General features: G+C 39.8%; 1 protein-coding gene across 1 annotated transcript in view; it reads left to right on the forward strand.

The window, feature by feature from the left end:
* Positions 1-16,756, forward strand: part of USH2A (usherin) — a 399,365-nt gene that overhangs the window by 360,123 nt on the left and 22,486 nt on the right. Inside the window, exons 61-63 of the mRNA XM_085300119.1 lie at positions 6,822-7,049; positions 7,923-9,439; positions 11,315-11,636. Of these exons, the coding sequence (XP_085156245.1) occupies positions 6,822-7,049; positions 7,923-9,439; positions 11,315-11,636 (2,067 nt within the window). The remainder of the gene's footprint in view (positions 1-6,821; positions 7,050-7,922; positions 9,440-11,314; positions 11,637-16,756) is intronic.

Below are 16,756 nucleotides of genomic sequence, written 5' to 3' on the forward strand. Positions count from 1 at the left end.
TGGAATTTCAGCATTTCTTAGTACAAATTAGACAAATACAAATGCAAATAACATTTTTTTGAGAAGGTGGCACTCAATGATATTAGATGAATTTTAAATAAAATGTTTGCCTTTATGTTCAAAAGGAAAACAAAATCTTGCTGAAGTAGCATGGAGTAGAACTGAAGGGTTGATTTGCCCAAAGAGATTTTTTTTTAGGCTTTTACTAGCAAAAGTGCAACACTRTTGATGGTTTAACAGTGTACTGCTACAGAAAATCCAACACGATGACTGACTGCAGCTTGGTAAATGTGCTTGATTTCTTTCTGCTGTATAAKGCATCCAGCTTTCTTTATGGCGCTTTGTTTTCAAGTCAAAGCTGGGGATTCAGACTCCTGTTGAGACTGCAGCAAAGTCCCCAGATGTCCAGGTGTGCCAGGAAAGAAAAATGTCTGCTGTGAAAATAAGCAGCAACTCCAATAGACAGATTCAGCTGCATGCAATTCACACTTCCTTACATGCTCAGTCATGAAGGAGAAAAATGAACAGCAACTTAAGCGTGTACATATCAGGGATTAATTGTTCTTGTTTGCAGAACATTTTAAACACAGGTGCCTGCTTTTCCTAAAGGTTTGATTCTGCAAATCTTTCCCCCTGGTTTGACCCACAGTCTCAGGCAGAACTATTCACATGGGAAATAATTCTGTTTTCCTGAGCAAAAAGGGGTGCAGACCTTTATTTTACTTTCTCCATCTCTCTTTTTTTTTTTTTTTTTTTTTTTTTTTTTTTTTTTCCCCACAGAAGCCAAGCAGGGCTTTCTGATGTCGATGACGAAACTAACGTTTGTTTTAAAAATAAATGACAAGCACATTCTTAAAGTTGCAGAATGAGCACTAAGTTTGCCAGGAGTCCTGAAGAAAGAGTAATCTGTGATCATGTAATCAAAGACTATGTTTTAATGCCTCGGCCATTTCCTAAATTTTGTGCTTTACGTTTTGACTTGAATTCTCTTTAGCACGTTTTCAAACAAATTTTCCTAGGAGAAATAAAAAAGCAAGGTCCAATGCAACTGATTCCTTAATGTAATTTACTAGCCACTGTGGAGGAAATGACCGCACAGATCCACCTCAGGGCTGGGAATGAAAAGTGCTTTTTCATCTCTCCAGAAAACAATTTGGAAGAATATTCCCATGATAAAGTGTTTCAAAATGTTGTTCATTTTGGTTAAGAAAACTTCTAGTTTTACAAATTTGAAAATTTCATTTATATGTTTATTTAAGTAACTTTTAGAATACATATTTTGTTGCTTACATTTCACAAAAATTAACACCAGTATGGTATTAATTAAGGCCTTGTTGGGTCATACAGAATGATACGATCATTTGAAATGAACAATATATGTTGAAAGTCAATTTTAAAATTCTAAAATGAAATGTGAAGTTCTCCAAATGTAAAATTTTAAAAGTGAAATTTACCAAAAATTTAATGAAAAATTATAACAGGTTTTACACAAATCAGGAGGAAAATAAATATTGCCACATCAATTTCTGGTAAAAAAGGTCATCTGTGGGCAAGATAATTTCTAGCAAAATGAATAACTTTTTTGTTTCTCTTTGCTTAATCTTTGAGATTTTTCTCTATTACCATGAGAATAATTTGTATTCTAGTCCATAGTGCTACAAGAATGAATGGAGTCATAGATTACCTGTGTATCTGTAAATTGCATCCCTGTGAATTTGAGTATAAGGGCATGTAAAGGCTTCAGGAATGGAGTGGATTTTAGAAAGGAAAAAGAAACAGTGTACCTGATGTGAGCATGAGAAGGAAGGCAACCCAAAGGACTGGCAGCCTACAGTTAGGGACTGAATACGGAGACAATCTCAATGCCGTTTTTAAAGTGAAGACAGGAGCTAAGTAGCAGTCTGGGAAATATGCGTGAACATCTGAGCCAAGGGAGAAGTACTCCCAGTGCTTTGCAAGTGATGGCAAAGAGTCTGGATTAGATGGGGAACTGGAGAAGAGGATGATGACAAAGGTGAGCGTACGTTGAATATCTTAGCAACCCCCCCCCCAAACATTCCTAGATATTTCTGTCAATTTTGGAGGAATCTGTTTGTAGTCTTTGATGGAGAATTTGGGTGGATGGATGGTTGGATTAATGTTGTGACTGATAGGAGACTGCTGCTTTTTCCTCCCTGCCAGCAATATTTCAGAGTCTTGTGTTCTGTAGCAAAGGCAATGTCATCCTGAATTACCTTCTCATCATTTACGTCCTGGGGGACATGAAATAGCAGGTTTGGATCCCTGTACCACTAGTACCATTAACAGTGTGATGGTGTCTAGTGCCACTGAGGTTAGTAAGAGATTTGACTCACAGAAAGAATGAGCTCGCTTTCTAATCAGATATCGAGGGTATCTGCTGAATAGGGATTACTCCACAAAGAAAAGATGAAAAAAACGGAGCCAAACCTTGACATGAATTGGTGACGACTTGCTGACTTACAAGGGTTACCCCTGCGGAGGGGGTCGATAGTCCGGCTGCCCAGAGACCGGGCAGCTCTTGTGCGGTTCAGGAAGCTGCTGGTTCATGCCCTGGCACCTGGGCAGCTGGGTATGTTGCCCTGCCTCAAAACAGAGTGCAAAGCCCGGAGTGACGGCACTGCAAAGTGCTCGTTCGTCAGATCGATGGATTCAAAGATGACTAGGTTGTGTAGTTTTATGCAGTTTAAACATTTGTGCAGGAAGTCCACCCGTGCGGCGTATTACTGACAGCTGCAGATCAATGCTAATTTTTGATCATTTTCAACCTACAAAGACCTCCTGACCCTGTTGTCACCTTAGGGGCACTTGAAGTAGGCAGTGTAAAATTGTCAGGACCTGGTGGGCTGCGGAGCCCTGCCCATGCCCATGCCCGGGAGGAGGACTGAGGGGTTAGCGAGGAAGGCAGAGGAGGGCATGCTGCATTCGGGATGCAGCTGCCTTTGAACAGCCTGAAAGAGTATGCTAATTTTCTTCCAGACTTTAAGTGACTTCAGTGCTCATGAATTAAAAAATAAACAAACAAAAAAGGCAATCTGAAGCAAATCTAGATGGATACATTATTCATCATTCAGGTTCTCTCATTTTGTGTTTGGAAAATGCGTTAAAACAAGGTTTTATTTTAAGTAACTTTTATCCTAATTTGCAGTTAGAACAGTGGAATTAGCYGAAGAGTGTATTTGTTGCTGTTAACAGCTTATGCTGCCACTGGCAGCGTGCAAAGCATTTTACAGAACAAAAACACAGATGCCGTCCTGCTTGGAGTGGTGGTGAGGTTGTCAGCTCTGGGGAGCGAGACAGAGCTACCAAAAACAAAGGTCATTTCTTATTTTGAAAGATGGGACTCTSGATTATGGTATGCAGAGCAGATAGTAGCTAGTTGCAGCTCACCTCAGGTTTCCATTGCTGCAATGTTTACATTGAAGGATGGGCCATATAAGAGGAAAGCCAGAGTGCGCATACCTAAATGTTGGTAGGATTATTCTTAATTTAATGACTGAATGAGTGAGAATATTAAGCAATAGGAGGCAGAAAGTAGGGCTTGGGGTTGCCGTCCATCAGATTTCATGGTCAGTTATGATCTACGAACATCTTAATGTTTGCATTAAAATTTTATTTTGTTGGTTTACTTTTAATGGTAAATGAAATCTGGCCCGTTAGCAGTGTGTAAACATGGGATATATGAGTTCGTGGCTTTGCAAACAAAGACTGGGAGACTATTCTGTGCAATGATTTTGATCCTGTGCCTTTTTAAGGCTATGCAGTGGTCCACTGAAGCCAAAGGTTACAGTGCTATCCTTTGCAAGATGTATTTTGCTATTTGTATTTGACTATTCCAGTAGGACAGTATTTCCAGACTAAAAATGTCATGGGAGGACATTAAATAATTCTGAAAATTAATGACTGCCATCCATCGTCTTTTCAGGATCAGCTTCTGAGCTGAGTAAATTCTCAAATGGCAGTGGTGGCTGTACAGGGGGAGAAAACGTAGCCCCCTGTTCTGGGAGTATTTCTCCTGAGCTTACATCAAAACCAAACAAAACAAAAATACATGTAAACCGTTTGCTCTTCAAGAAGTATCTATAGGAGCCAGGGATAAAAGGCATCCCTGGAAGGAAAGGTTTAGCAGTCTCCAGAGAACATGATGAACTGCAGGCAAGGAAATCCCTCTATCCCTGTTTCATTTCAAAGTGTGGTAAGGATTGTAAATAATTAAATCTTAGGATTTAGTGGGAAAACGGTGGTGGTGAAAAATACGCAATTTTTCTGTGTTTGAAAAGCAAGTGTTTGGTAGCATTGTTGTTGCAAAACCCGCCCTGATCATGCAGTTGATAAGAAAGCAGAGTCATTGCCTTGGGTATGGTGATGGTAATAATATGTTTGTACCGTCTGTGAGCCTCTGTGTAACAGTCGAGGAGCAGTAAGTTAATGCTGTGCGCTCCCTTCCTCCCTTCTCCACCCCCGAACCATGGAATGTAAATTTTAGGCTTTTAAAAGTTCTGTTTTGAAAACTTAATAGATAACTGTCCTCATAAAAACTATTAATACAGACCACATCCAATTGTAAAGCTAATTTTAATCATGTTTTGTGCCAACATAATTTCTGATGCCAGATTTTTATGCTAAGCATGAACTTCAATTTGAGCTCTGTTCTTTAACCTGCAGTTCATAATTTTGCATTTGGCTGTATAGGTTTTTGGCTATGGCAGGTTGAACGCTTCCACTTTCAAGGATCTAAGCCATAAATGTTTATTAAAAGAATCTATAATGAAATCAGTTTTGTTATTTTTTTAATGGCTGCCTTGAGTAGGTTGGATGACTGAACGCAGGTTGTTAATCATTAAGTACTCATGTTACAAAAAGTGTTTGATAGTATTGCCATCTAGGGGCTGAACTAAATTCTCCATACTGAAATAAACTGTAATTGAACAGGTGCTGCTATTGACAATATACATATGTTTTTGCTTTATAGCCCACATGCTTTCCATGTTTCTTATGACAAAAGATATTTCTAAATGTCCCACAGCAGCCAGCACTTTTTTATATATAATCTGTTCGAGGTGATTGCTATTTGCATTTGAGCTTATGCTTTTTTGGCAGAGGTGGTTGGGAATTCCTAACAAAGAATTATACTTTTTTGCATTATTAATCTTGCCACTGTTTGCCCTGTTTAACAGAAAAAGGAATCATTTATCAGAAAAGTATGTTTATAATCTGTACATGTGGCATCTTCAGATTTAATATTCATAATGGTCATTCAAATGCTGTGCTATATTTATCTAAAAGACTAACTCATTGTTGTGAGGAAATAACTATTTAAATATTTATGATCTAACTTTTAATATTTAAAAAAAGAAATTAATATTTCTTTAAAATTTGTTTCTGAGTSTGATAGCTTAACAAATGTTTAAATATTAAACAATTTGAAGTGTTAGCATTTAACAACTTAATATAACTTACTGAAACAGGGATTTGTCTTCAGCTGTTTCTGCCACATAAAGGGAGCTGAATTCCTGCAGTCCCATTCTTGGTATCTGTATAATTAATGCAAAAGCACAACTAAAAATGAAATTAAATATATCGGCGATCAACAGAATCCGTTCCTTCTTCTCTCCACAGATGAGACAAATCTGAGAAGTCTCATTCTGAGACACGTTGCTCTYTCTTCTTTGTTAGCCTCCTTACCTTGCCTGGCTATTCAGAATAATACCCACAGTTATGGCTGTATTGCCTTCTTCCTGGGATCTGAATTTGAGCTTCGGCTTGCTTTGTAGCCAAGCTGCGTCAAGTCAGTGCCAGATGCTATCTGGGGAGAGCCGTACGGAGGGGTGAGCTGTAATGCGAGGGACCCCTTCTGGCCGCGGCTCTTCTCTGTCCCCCTGAATCCACCCACGGGACCGACCCCCTGTGCTTGGCGGCAGTCTCACTTGGCTCCTGCGGGTGGGCAAGGACAGCCCCAGCCCGTSCAGAAGGGGTCGGCCCTGCGGTTGGCAGAGCACGGTGGGATTTACGAGCAGGCGGGCTCCTCGTAGCCTCCCTCTGCCAGCGGAAGGCAGGAGTCACAGGCCAGGGAGGATTCCAGCCCGCTTGCCCATGTCCTGAATGACTGTATAGCTGTTTTCTCTAATTTGGAGAGATAGAGAGGGTTCCTGTGAGGAAGCAGGTTGCCCTAAGTTCATCTTCCCCTGTGAATTTATCTCAGGTAACATCTTAACAAAGCGGATGAAGGAAACCAATTTATTCTATTTCTTTTTTAGCTTTTAAGGRAACTGTTTTGTTTTGTTTTCAGTTTGGAAATGAAACTGTGCTCTTGGAAAAACTGTGGTCTGTCCAGGTTACAATACTCTAAGTAGCTAGAACATGATGGGATGCCCTATTGAATGTCATTTCTGTATACCAGAAGCAGCGAGCCAGTTGTGGAGGCAAGCATCACTTACATGCCAAGGATTTTTACACATACTTGGATCCTTCAGACTCCCAGGCATTCTAAGCYTCACTGAGCAAAACTTAAAATGCACTCCTGATGTACGGTAGATAGTTTGCTAGATTAGGTTTGAGCTGTGCAGGACTCCCCAAAATTCAGCTCCAGCGTCTCCACCATAGTGATAGATATTTCAAAAAAGCCTAAGAGTTTCTTTCAAGATCAAACACAGAAACCCACAAACTGATCCTGCTAACCAGATGAGGTACTCTGCAAAGCGGGCAGAAGAGACCCCGAGCTGAGACCTCATTTTCCAAGTGACACAAACCGCAGATGCTGATTACTTTTTTAACTAATTCAAACATCTGTATTCTTGCTTCAGGGAACAAAGCATCAGGCTCATTTATTTGGATTGAAACCTTTCACAACATATCATGTTCATGTCGTAGCTGTAAACAGTGCCGGACAGGTTTCAAGCCCCTGGACATCTGTGCGCACATTGGAAGCTTCACCCAGTGGCCTGAGCAACTTCACTGTGGAAAAGAAAGAGAACGGCAGGGCTTTGCTGCTGAGATGGGCAGAGCCCTCCAAACCCAATGGTGTAATTAAGGTAAACTTCATCTTGACACTTTGTTTGATCAGAAAGGAAAGGAAAACACTTAAGTATCAAATTAAAACATTTTTCCTGAAAAGGACTCAATCAAACATGTTAGACTTTAAAATAGAAGTCCTGTGTRAGTGCAAGGGCACCCTGAGCGTTCTCTGCTTCTAGCTGTGATTTATATAGATTCAAATGAGTGTTAACATTCCTGTGCTACCCCCCATGACTGTAAAAGTTCAGAACAACACAGGAATTRTTTGAAGGGCTATGACTGTAGTACTAGTGAAGCACATTGTTCACTGAATGTATAGAAAGCTATTCATGAAAGTGCATACTCTTAGTGGGGTTTAGTCTTTGCTAATGCATGTTGCTAGACAAACCGGGTTTGACAGAATCTTGCTTTGAAAATTGAGACTTGTTTTAACACAGTGTTTTCAACTGATTGTGAATCTTTACCTGCAAGTTTCTCGGCTAGATTTTTTTTCTTAAGTGATTTTTCTCTAGAGTTAGTCTGCGGCAAGCTTTGCGCTAGCCCACGAGAGCCTGACAATGAAACTTGATAATAAATAAATATAATGAAAAATGTCACTAAGTGGCTTAATAACACATGCAGAATGGTTAAATCATGAAAAGTAGATCAAAACATTCTTTTTGTTTCAATAATCTGTGTGCTACTAGTGATTGCTACTAGTAAGAAGGTAAGTTTCTGAATCATTGGTTAATTAATAATCCCTGCTGTGTAACAAAGATTAAGATTTATGAACAAATAGGTGTCTCATCTAGTGGTCATTTGCAAAAATTGTTGATTTTCTTTTTTGTTCTTTTATCCTGTCTTCTATCTTTCCTTCTTCCCCCTCCCCCCTTTTTTTCCCTTTTTTTCAGACCTATAACATTTTCAGTGATGATAACCTGGAGTACAGTGGTTTATCTCGCCAGTTTCTCTTTAGGCGTCTTGAACCTTACACTCTCTATACTCTGGTACTGGAAGCCTGCAATGCGGCAGGCTGCACTCGTTCCCCGCCCCAGCCAGTCCGAACAGATGAAGCACCTCCAGTGTCTCAGATGGCTCCGGTAATCCAGGCGGTGAATGCTACCAACATTGAGCTGAGCTGGTTGGAGCCAATTAATCCAAATGGAAAAATAATTCGCTATGAAGTTATTCACAGATGCACAAAAGAAAATGCTGCAGGGTACAGAACAACAGCAGAAGATGAGAAAATTGTTTTCACAGAATATAACACTGAAAGCAATACATTTATATATAATGATAAAGGTTTACAGCCATGGACAAGATACGAATATAAAATACGCACCTGGAATGCAGCAGGCTACACTGACAGTTCCTGGACAGTGGCAAAAACTAGTCAAACTGCCCCTAAAGGTCTTGCTGCTCCTAGATTATACTTGGCATCAGTCAACCCYCGTAAAGTGCTCATTTCCTGGGTCTCCCCGGACCAGCCCAATGGTATTGTTCAGTCATATAGACTACTAAAAAATGATGTTCTCTATCCTTTCAGCTTTGATGCTAATACCTTCAACTATATGGATGAAGACTTACTACCTTACTCAATATACAGTTATGCGGTAGTTGCTTGTACAATGGGAGGCTGCTCTACCAGTGAACCAGCTGCAATACAAACRCTGGAAGCAGCTCCTGCAGTAGTGGATCCACCATCTCTGCAGGCTGTCAGTGCCACTCAAATTAATGCATCTTGGACACCTCCTCAAGTACAAAATGGAGACATCACCAAGTACATACTGAAATTAAACAATGAAGAATATTATCCTGGCAAAACTTTGCAAATGTTGATTTCTAATCTACAGCCTTACACTCAGTACAATTTTGCATTGGTTGCCTGTACTACTGGGGGCTGCACATCTAGCAGATTCCAGTCGGTGACGACCATGGAGGCCCCACCATTAAATATGGAAGCTCCCAGGCTGCTTGTCATGGGCTCAGAGTCGATTGAAATCACATGGAAAATTCCAGCTAACCCTAATGGCAAAATCACAAGCTATGAGCTAAGGAGGGATGGTGTTCTTATTTATTCAGGTCTGGAAACTCGATACCTCGATTTCACCCTAATGCCAGGCATGGAATACAGCTAYGCTGTCACTGCAAACAACAGTCAAGGGAGTGTGACTAGCCCATCAGCTCAGATAAAAACCAACCCTTCTGCTCCATCTGGAATGTTACCTCCTAGGTTGCAGGCATGGTCCTCAAAGGAGATTTTGGTGGCCTGGGATCCTCCTGTCAAAGTAAATGGTGACATTAGAAATTACACAATCTCAATCCACAAGCCTGCTGAAAGAGGAAAGAAAACTATTGACTTTGATGCATCTCATGTTTCTTTTATGAGGCGGTCCTACATAGTAACAGAGCTAGAACCCTACAGTAGGTAAGTCTGAAAGATCCTGTTGAAGGAACGCTGCAAAGTGATTCAGTGGGCTGGTAGATGGCTTAACCATCCCATTTAAATAGATAAGCAGACCTATAGGTGTTCCCAAAACGCACATGATAAAACCATAATGTTTTCATTTCTAGCAACATCAACTATACATCATCTTGGTGAAGTGCTTAGAATTGACATAGGATATAAATGGTGCAAGGTACTCTTCTACAGACTCCAGAACTAGTAACCTTGTACTTGTGTATCTTTTGCAAGATGTCTGCATTCAAGAATAAATATGTCTGTAGTTGACAATTTGAGGGATGGGGAGACAAAAGATCTGTTGGCTAGCTCATTCACAGTGTAACCGAACCAAGATTAATGGAGTCACACCAGGAACATGCTTGCCTCTCTGATCTGAAAAAAGATGACTTGCTATTTAAGTGAAAGAAAAAAGAGAGGATACAGAACTCAGCTACAGAAAGAACACACTTCATATTGAAGTAATGTCTTCCCACTAATTCTTGATTATTTACCTGACCTTTCSTTATATATTTGTGCAGGCATAATTTGTGTGTGTTACATGGTTGATAACTCTGTCTACTATTTACATACAACTAATCTAAATCTAAAGAGAGAAGAGTAATAGAATGAAGTTAGTGATGATACAGCTCTCAAATGATATCCAAATTGTCTCTTACAATGAATCAGGATTTCGATTCCTCTACTAGCCATATCAAAATGATTTTGATCAATTGAATTCCTGCAGATGTTAACTCTGCTCTGAAAAACAGACAAACAAACAAGTCAAAATAAATAAAACAGTGTTCTTTCTTAGTGTATTGTATCATGGATGTTTTGGGCTCCTATTTGCATACTTTTAATGGAGATCTTGTGRGGCCATTGCAGAGTATTGACAAGCTGACTGCTCTGCAGCAATAAGTTTTCTTTTCAGCATGGTTTCAAATGAATCCTATACACCTAGAGAAAGACTTCTTTGGTTAACATTAATCCTGTTATGGAATGCTTTATCAATTATGAAGTCACCTCTACCTMACCAAGCAAAATGTTGCCTCACTCAATCAATTATTTTTGTCTTAAAGTTAATCCCATAGCATTTAGAAGGGTGCTACAGCATCTTTATTTGAGCAATGCTTTTCCCTTCTCCCTTTTTGCCAGCATTACTTGTTAGTATCATTAAGGCTCTCGCTGTTGCGTTCTTAATGGTGTTTCCCTCCTCTCCTCAGTGCCTTGACTGTTCTGACGTGTTGAGTCACCATCAAACCCTGTTCTCCAAACTTGGCCAATTTAAATTCACCAGAATTAAGCCAGTGAAATAAATATTTCTACATTCTATGCCAAGTGCAGGCACTTAAAAAAAAAAAAAAAAAAAAACCACAGAACTTGAAGGCAGAAGTTGATGCCATGGTTGATAACTGAATTGACAAATACTTGTTGAAGCTTGGTTTTCTGTTGAATCAAAATGAATGCAGAGTTCAAAAAAACTTAGAAGCTGTTTCACTTTGCATGGAAACTTAAATATTGTTGCATCTCATCTATGTTTGTGGCAATTTGGACTATTCTACAGCCTTTACTTTTATGGGGAATGAAACCCTGCTGAAGTTGACGGGATTRCTCACATATGCAAAGGCTTGCTCCTGTATGGGTTATGCAGTTTTCCTAGAGACACAAAGAYGTAGCAGATAATCTTTGTTTTGATACAAATTAATCTGCATGTTGACACAAATTGTTTTCTTACTCAAAAACACCAAAWACCTAGAAAAAATAAGAAACCTCCATGTGTACTTGATTCTAATCTTTGCATAGTCTATGTTTGTGTTTGCCATGCTTTTATCACTTGATTCCCGATTTGTGTTCCCAAAGGTATGAAGTACAACTCCAAGCTTGCACAGAGCTGGGTTGTGCCTCCAGTGAGTGGGCCTCTGTACGGACGCTGGAAGCACCCCCGGCAGTGCAGCCTGCCCCTCTCATAGAAATACAGACCAGAGCCGGTGGGTTCCAGTCGGCTTCTTCCGTTCTGTGGACTGGCCCGCAACAACCAAATGGGAAGATTTTATATTACGAGCTTTACAGAAGGCGGRCAACTCAAGCCCACATGAATTTAGATCTTGCACTTGTTTACAATGGTTCTTCAACTTCCTTCAAAGATGACAAGTTGCTGCCTTACACAGAATATGAATATCAGGTGAGAACTGAAGTCAGTTAGCAGCTCTGATGAGATTTCAGTACACTTTGAGAATCTTACTTCACACCTACAATGAACATACAGATCTCGTTCTAATGTTAACAGTATTCTGATACATAATTAATTTTTGTTAATGTATTTTAAATAGTTGAGAACCTGAAAATAATTTTGCACAAGCAATACATTCATTCAGTGTTAATTTTTCTTTAATGTGATCATAAATGCCTTTCTTTCCTGTATGGCAAGTGTTCGTGTACCCTCCAGAGCTTTTGTAAGGCTCTAATGTTACATGACTAGTTTAAAATTCTAGTTGTTAATGGCAGTTTCAGTGCATTAGTTTTTCTTTCCTTTTTTCTCTTTCCCTCCAGTCTACTCTGAATTAATTTTCAATTTATGACTTTACATATATCTTACATGGAGAGAGTTTGGGCTTGTTTTCTCTTTAAAGTAGATGCTAGAATTATGGTCAGTTTTTGTGGGTGATTCAAAAGGGAAATTGCTGTTGACAGTTGTTATTATTTCTCATAGTCATAAGTATTTTACTCTTGTTACTTTTTCTTATGAGGCTGAGATAAGGCAAGGAGAACAGTTCTGCCATTCAGATTGAGTATCATCTTACCTTACTAGAAATCAGTGGTACTACTGAAATCAGTTCAGCTATGGAGTAAGTAGTCAGWATTTGCTGTGAAGAGCAGCCACAGAAAGTGGGCCCAAGTTGCTTACATATAACTCTTGATTTTCAGGGCACTGAGCACTAAAGTAATTGCTCATCTTTGGCCTGAAATTGTTTGCTATGTCAAAGTTACAGGTTTCAACTTCTTTTTTTGTCATACATTACTACTAATAATGTAGGGCCTTATTTGATTTCAGCCTCTGAACTGATAACCTTGCTGTTTATAAMCATCTGACATTCATTCCTAGATTTTATATGAGTTAGTGGAGTTTATATCCTCACCAAAAACTAGCCTTTTGTTCTTTCAAAAGGAAAATAGATGTAGTTTTATAGCAGCATGAGGTTGATTTTGCACATATACATGCCTATGAAYCTGCATGCTTATCCCCCCCGACCCAAAGAGAATACCTGTAAACCTCACTGCTAGTCATATACACTGAATTTGTATAGGTGATATGTCATGGTGATGAGTTTGGCAGTGCTTAGAAGACTTTAAAACTTTTTTTCTAAAAAAAAAAAATCGTTCAAGCATGGATTTGCTTTGATGTATATGCAAGGTGGCACATTCCATTTTTGAGCTCCTGTTGTATAGTGGAAATCTTTCTTTTACAAGTTCATTTGCTTTATAGAAACAGATCTATAAGATAATTCAGGCTGGAAGGAGGTCATCTAGTCCAACTAGATGCTCAAAGCAAGGTCAGTTATGAGATCAGATGAGGTTACTTGGGGCTTTAGGCAGTTGTATCTTGTAAACTTCCAGGGAGGGAGACTRTAAAACATTTCAACGCAGCCTGTTTCACTGCTTGACAGTCCTCATGGTGAAGCCAATTTTTCTTACGTGCAGTCTGAAACTCTTGCTTGAACTTATGCCTGTTGTCTTTTGTCCTCCCACCATGCACCGGTGTCTCTGTCTTCTTGATAACCTCCCAGTAGGCATTGGCCAGCYGCTATTAGGTCTCCCCAARAAGCCATTTCTTCTCCAGGCTGAACAAGCCCAATTCCCTCAACCTTTCCTCACRGGGCAGGTGCTGCAGCCCCTGATTACTTTCATGGCTCTCTACTGAACTTGCTCTGGTTTATCAACATCTTTATTATACTCAAGGGGGCAAAACCTCAGAGGGGCAGTACTGTAGATATGCTCTAACAAATTCTGAGTAAAGGCAGGTAATAACTTTGCTTAGTTGTCTGACTATGCTATTGTTAATACAGTGCAAGATGCTGTTGGTCCTCTTTGCTGCCAGGGTATATTGCTGGCTCATGCTCAGCTTTCTGCCTATGAAGACCCCCTAGATCCTTTTAGCAGAGCTGTTCATTTAGTCCTCACTCTGTAAAGTTGCAAAGGGTGATTTCTTCCCAGATGCAAGACTTGGCATTAGCCTTGTTGGATTTCAGGTAGTTCCAGTTGACCCATTCCTCCGTATCTTTCTGAATGGTGGCCTTGATCTTGAGTGAATTGACAGGTCCCCCCATCTGCAAATTTGGTGAGAGTGCACATTACAGACCAGGTTCTTTGGTAGCTGAGCTCCACTGTTCCTGTTTTCTTTTTGATAGCCAGAAGCTAAACAGAATTAAATCTAAAAAGCTGCTTTATCATATTAGCACACAGTCTATCCAGCTGCTATTCTTACATATGTCACAGAATCACAGAATCACRTAGGCTGGAAGGGACATCCAGAGGTCACCTAGTCACCTGCTTGAAGCAGGTCCAGCCAGAGCAGGCTGCTCAGGGCCGTTTCTAGTTGAATTTTGAATRTCTGCATGGATAGAGATTCTACAGCTCCTCTGGGCAACTCATTCCAGTGCATGACTATATAACCTCATAGTTCTCCTTGAATCTARTCTGTATTTCCCTTCTTCTAACTTGTGTCCATTTCCTCTTGTCCCGTTATTGTCAGAGTTCTGGAGCCTGGAGGGGAAAGTTCAGTGGCTCTCTTCATAAATCGGTTCTAGCAGCAATCATTTGGCCAAGAAATGGGCTCTGAAGGGGCAATTACAAGACTACTGAGGAGAGAGCCTGGGATACCATTAGAAAAGTGTACTCAACTGCAGTATTCACAAAACTTTTCTCTACTGCTTGACAGTCACAAAGCTCTTTCATTCCTTCTGATGTTTCTGATTTGGCAACATGACTGTAAGGTAGCAGCCGGCATGAAAAGCGTCTGCTAGAGTCACACTGAAGGAAATGCAGAGTATCTGTAAGCTGACMGCTTCTTTTTTGTTGATTACAGGTCTATATTTTTTTATTTTCTTTATTCCCTAGTGCCCTCTTCTCTAAACCTTAGTGAATTTAACTGTATGAGACATGCTACAACATTATGTTTCAAAGCAGAAATGATCACTTAAAGCCTAGAAACTTTTTACACTTTAAATATATGAGAGAATATTCTCCTGCTGTTACCTCTCTTGTGACCAAAGCCATTAGACCTTTCCTGGAAATAGCATGCTTTAGGGTGAACTACCTGTGTTTTAAGTGCTACAATATAAATATTAAGATTTCCTTTTCTTTCTCCCAGCTTTTCTTAATGTCAGTGTGGGACCCATCTGTAGGACCAAAACAGTGTGAAGTCTGTTCTTTTATTATTGTAGTTTCCCTAAAGTGGAACTATTGTTAGATCAGATCTCTCTATTATATTCGTCAGGATCTGCGAAGTATGGAAATTCAAGTCAAGATGGGGCTCGGTGGGGATCGAGTAGCTGTAGCAGACAYGAGTCCTTTCTAGTTAGGACTTTCTTTGCTAAAGAGAAAAAAATCTCAAGTTGTTTCTGATCTGATCTGATTCTGAAGTTGTAGATCTTGGCAGTGGGGTGTTCTTTGTTGYAGCAACTTTCAATTAGCTCAGTCAGAAGCTGGCTTTTTGGTAGTAGTCAACAGCATATAGACTTGCTTGAGCTGAAGTTTTTAGTGATTTGTTAATGATGGGTAATTAAGAATGTCTCTTGWCCTGATTCCTATGGGTTAACATGCTATATTCAAGAATTTTGCTTTTTATTTTGGTTCTGTTCCGTAACTGGGTTGAGCTGTTGACTGAGGCTCTAAATCACTTTTGTTTTTTTTCCACTGGTGACCATTTATTTCAGGGTGAGAGGTTTTTGCATACACGTGTTTGTCTTCTGCTTATGTCATTTGCAGCAGTCCTCTGGGATCTGTTCTAAGCCTCTCCATTGTTGACAATTTATATCTTGCCTGTGAGACAAGTTATTTATAAGTATAGGGCTTGGCTTTTGCTATTATGCTGATGAAACCCAGATTTATATTTCACTTAAACTGGATATTGATTCTGCTGTCTCTCCATTTGAGGCTTGTTTGCTGGACATAAAACTTCAAATGCAACTGAATTTCCTCCAGCAGAATGCAGATAAAATTAAAGTGCTGTGATGAGGCACTCTCCAGTATTTTTGAGGTATTGAGATTTAGTTTGATGAATCCTGACAGCTTCTTTGGATCTAAAGTCTGTGTTCTGGGATTGTGTTTTTCTTCTTTCACTGGAAATTTCACCTGAATATTTAGGGCTTGTAAGAYTAGATGCAGAAGTTGCACTTTCTAAAAAGATGAAATGACTTTAGAAGACCATGCTGATCGAAGGGACTATGCCCCCTAAATGCTTTGGTCACTATAGTTCAAAGGATTTAAGCACTTTCATTCTTTAGTGGCCAGATTTTTGTAAGCATATTAGCACTTGCTAGGTTTCAGTGGGTTTTTCAGAAGCATTAAGATTCCAGCCCTCTTGCACTTGGAAATAATTACCCAGATCTTTGAAATTCCCTCTATCTGTTTATATATTTAGATATTTGCATTCTTTGTAGCATTTGGCCTGATAGCTATTTGTTGGAGTCTGCCTGAGATCCTTAGCTACATCAAATAGATGCAGTTGCCTGAGGCCCTGAAGAAAACCCTGACTTAAACAAACTTTATAGCTAATGAGGCCTGGTGAGTTTCCAGGTTTAATTCCTGCAATATTTCAGAAACAGAATTTGTAGACACTKCTTATGAATTGTTAGGGATGGTGTACAGTGTTAGCATGCAACAACACATAGAATCAATCCTATTTTTCTCAATTGAAGGAAATGTTGCCTTTAACAGCGTATGAGGCTTAGTTCTGTTCTGCAAAGCAGAGTTGTCAGAGTATGGTCTGATTTCCCTGCAGGTGCAATGTCACTCTTCCAAAATTGCAGTGAACTGTGTACTTAGACTACTTCTTTAGATTAATGGCATAATGTCTTCCTGGTTTTGGACACATTCTTATTTCCACTTGGCAGGCACGGAACTTGCAAAAGATGGAAATCTAGGAGTGGTGCTTTTCAGAAAGTTTTATTGCTGCCTGCTGAGGTTTGTTCTCTGGGAGGCCTATCAGGCCCAATGAGGCAGGTGGGTCTGCAGCACTGAGGATGGACGTCTGCCTCCTCATTGCTGCGGGAGGGACAGCATTTCTCTTGCTTATAGAGTGTT

The sequence above is a fragment of the Rhea americana genome, unplaced genomic scaffold, assembly GCF_003343005.1.
Source record: "Rhea americana isolate MKP2758 unplaced genomic scaffold, rheAme1 scaffold_160, whole genome shotgun sequence".
NCBI classification, from domain to species: domain Eukaryota; kingdom Metazoa; phylum Chordata; class Aves; order Rheiformes; family Rheidae; genus Rhea; species Rhea americana.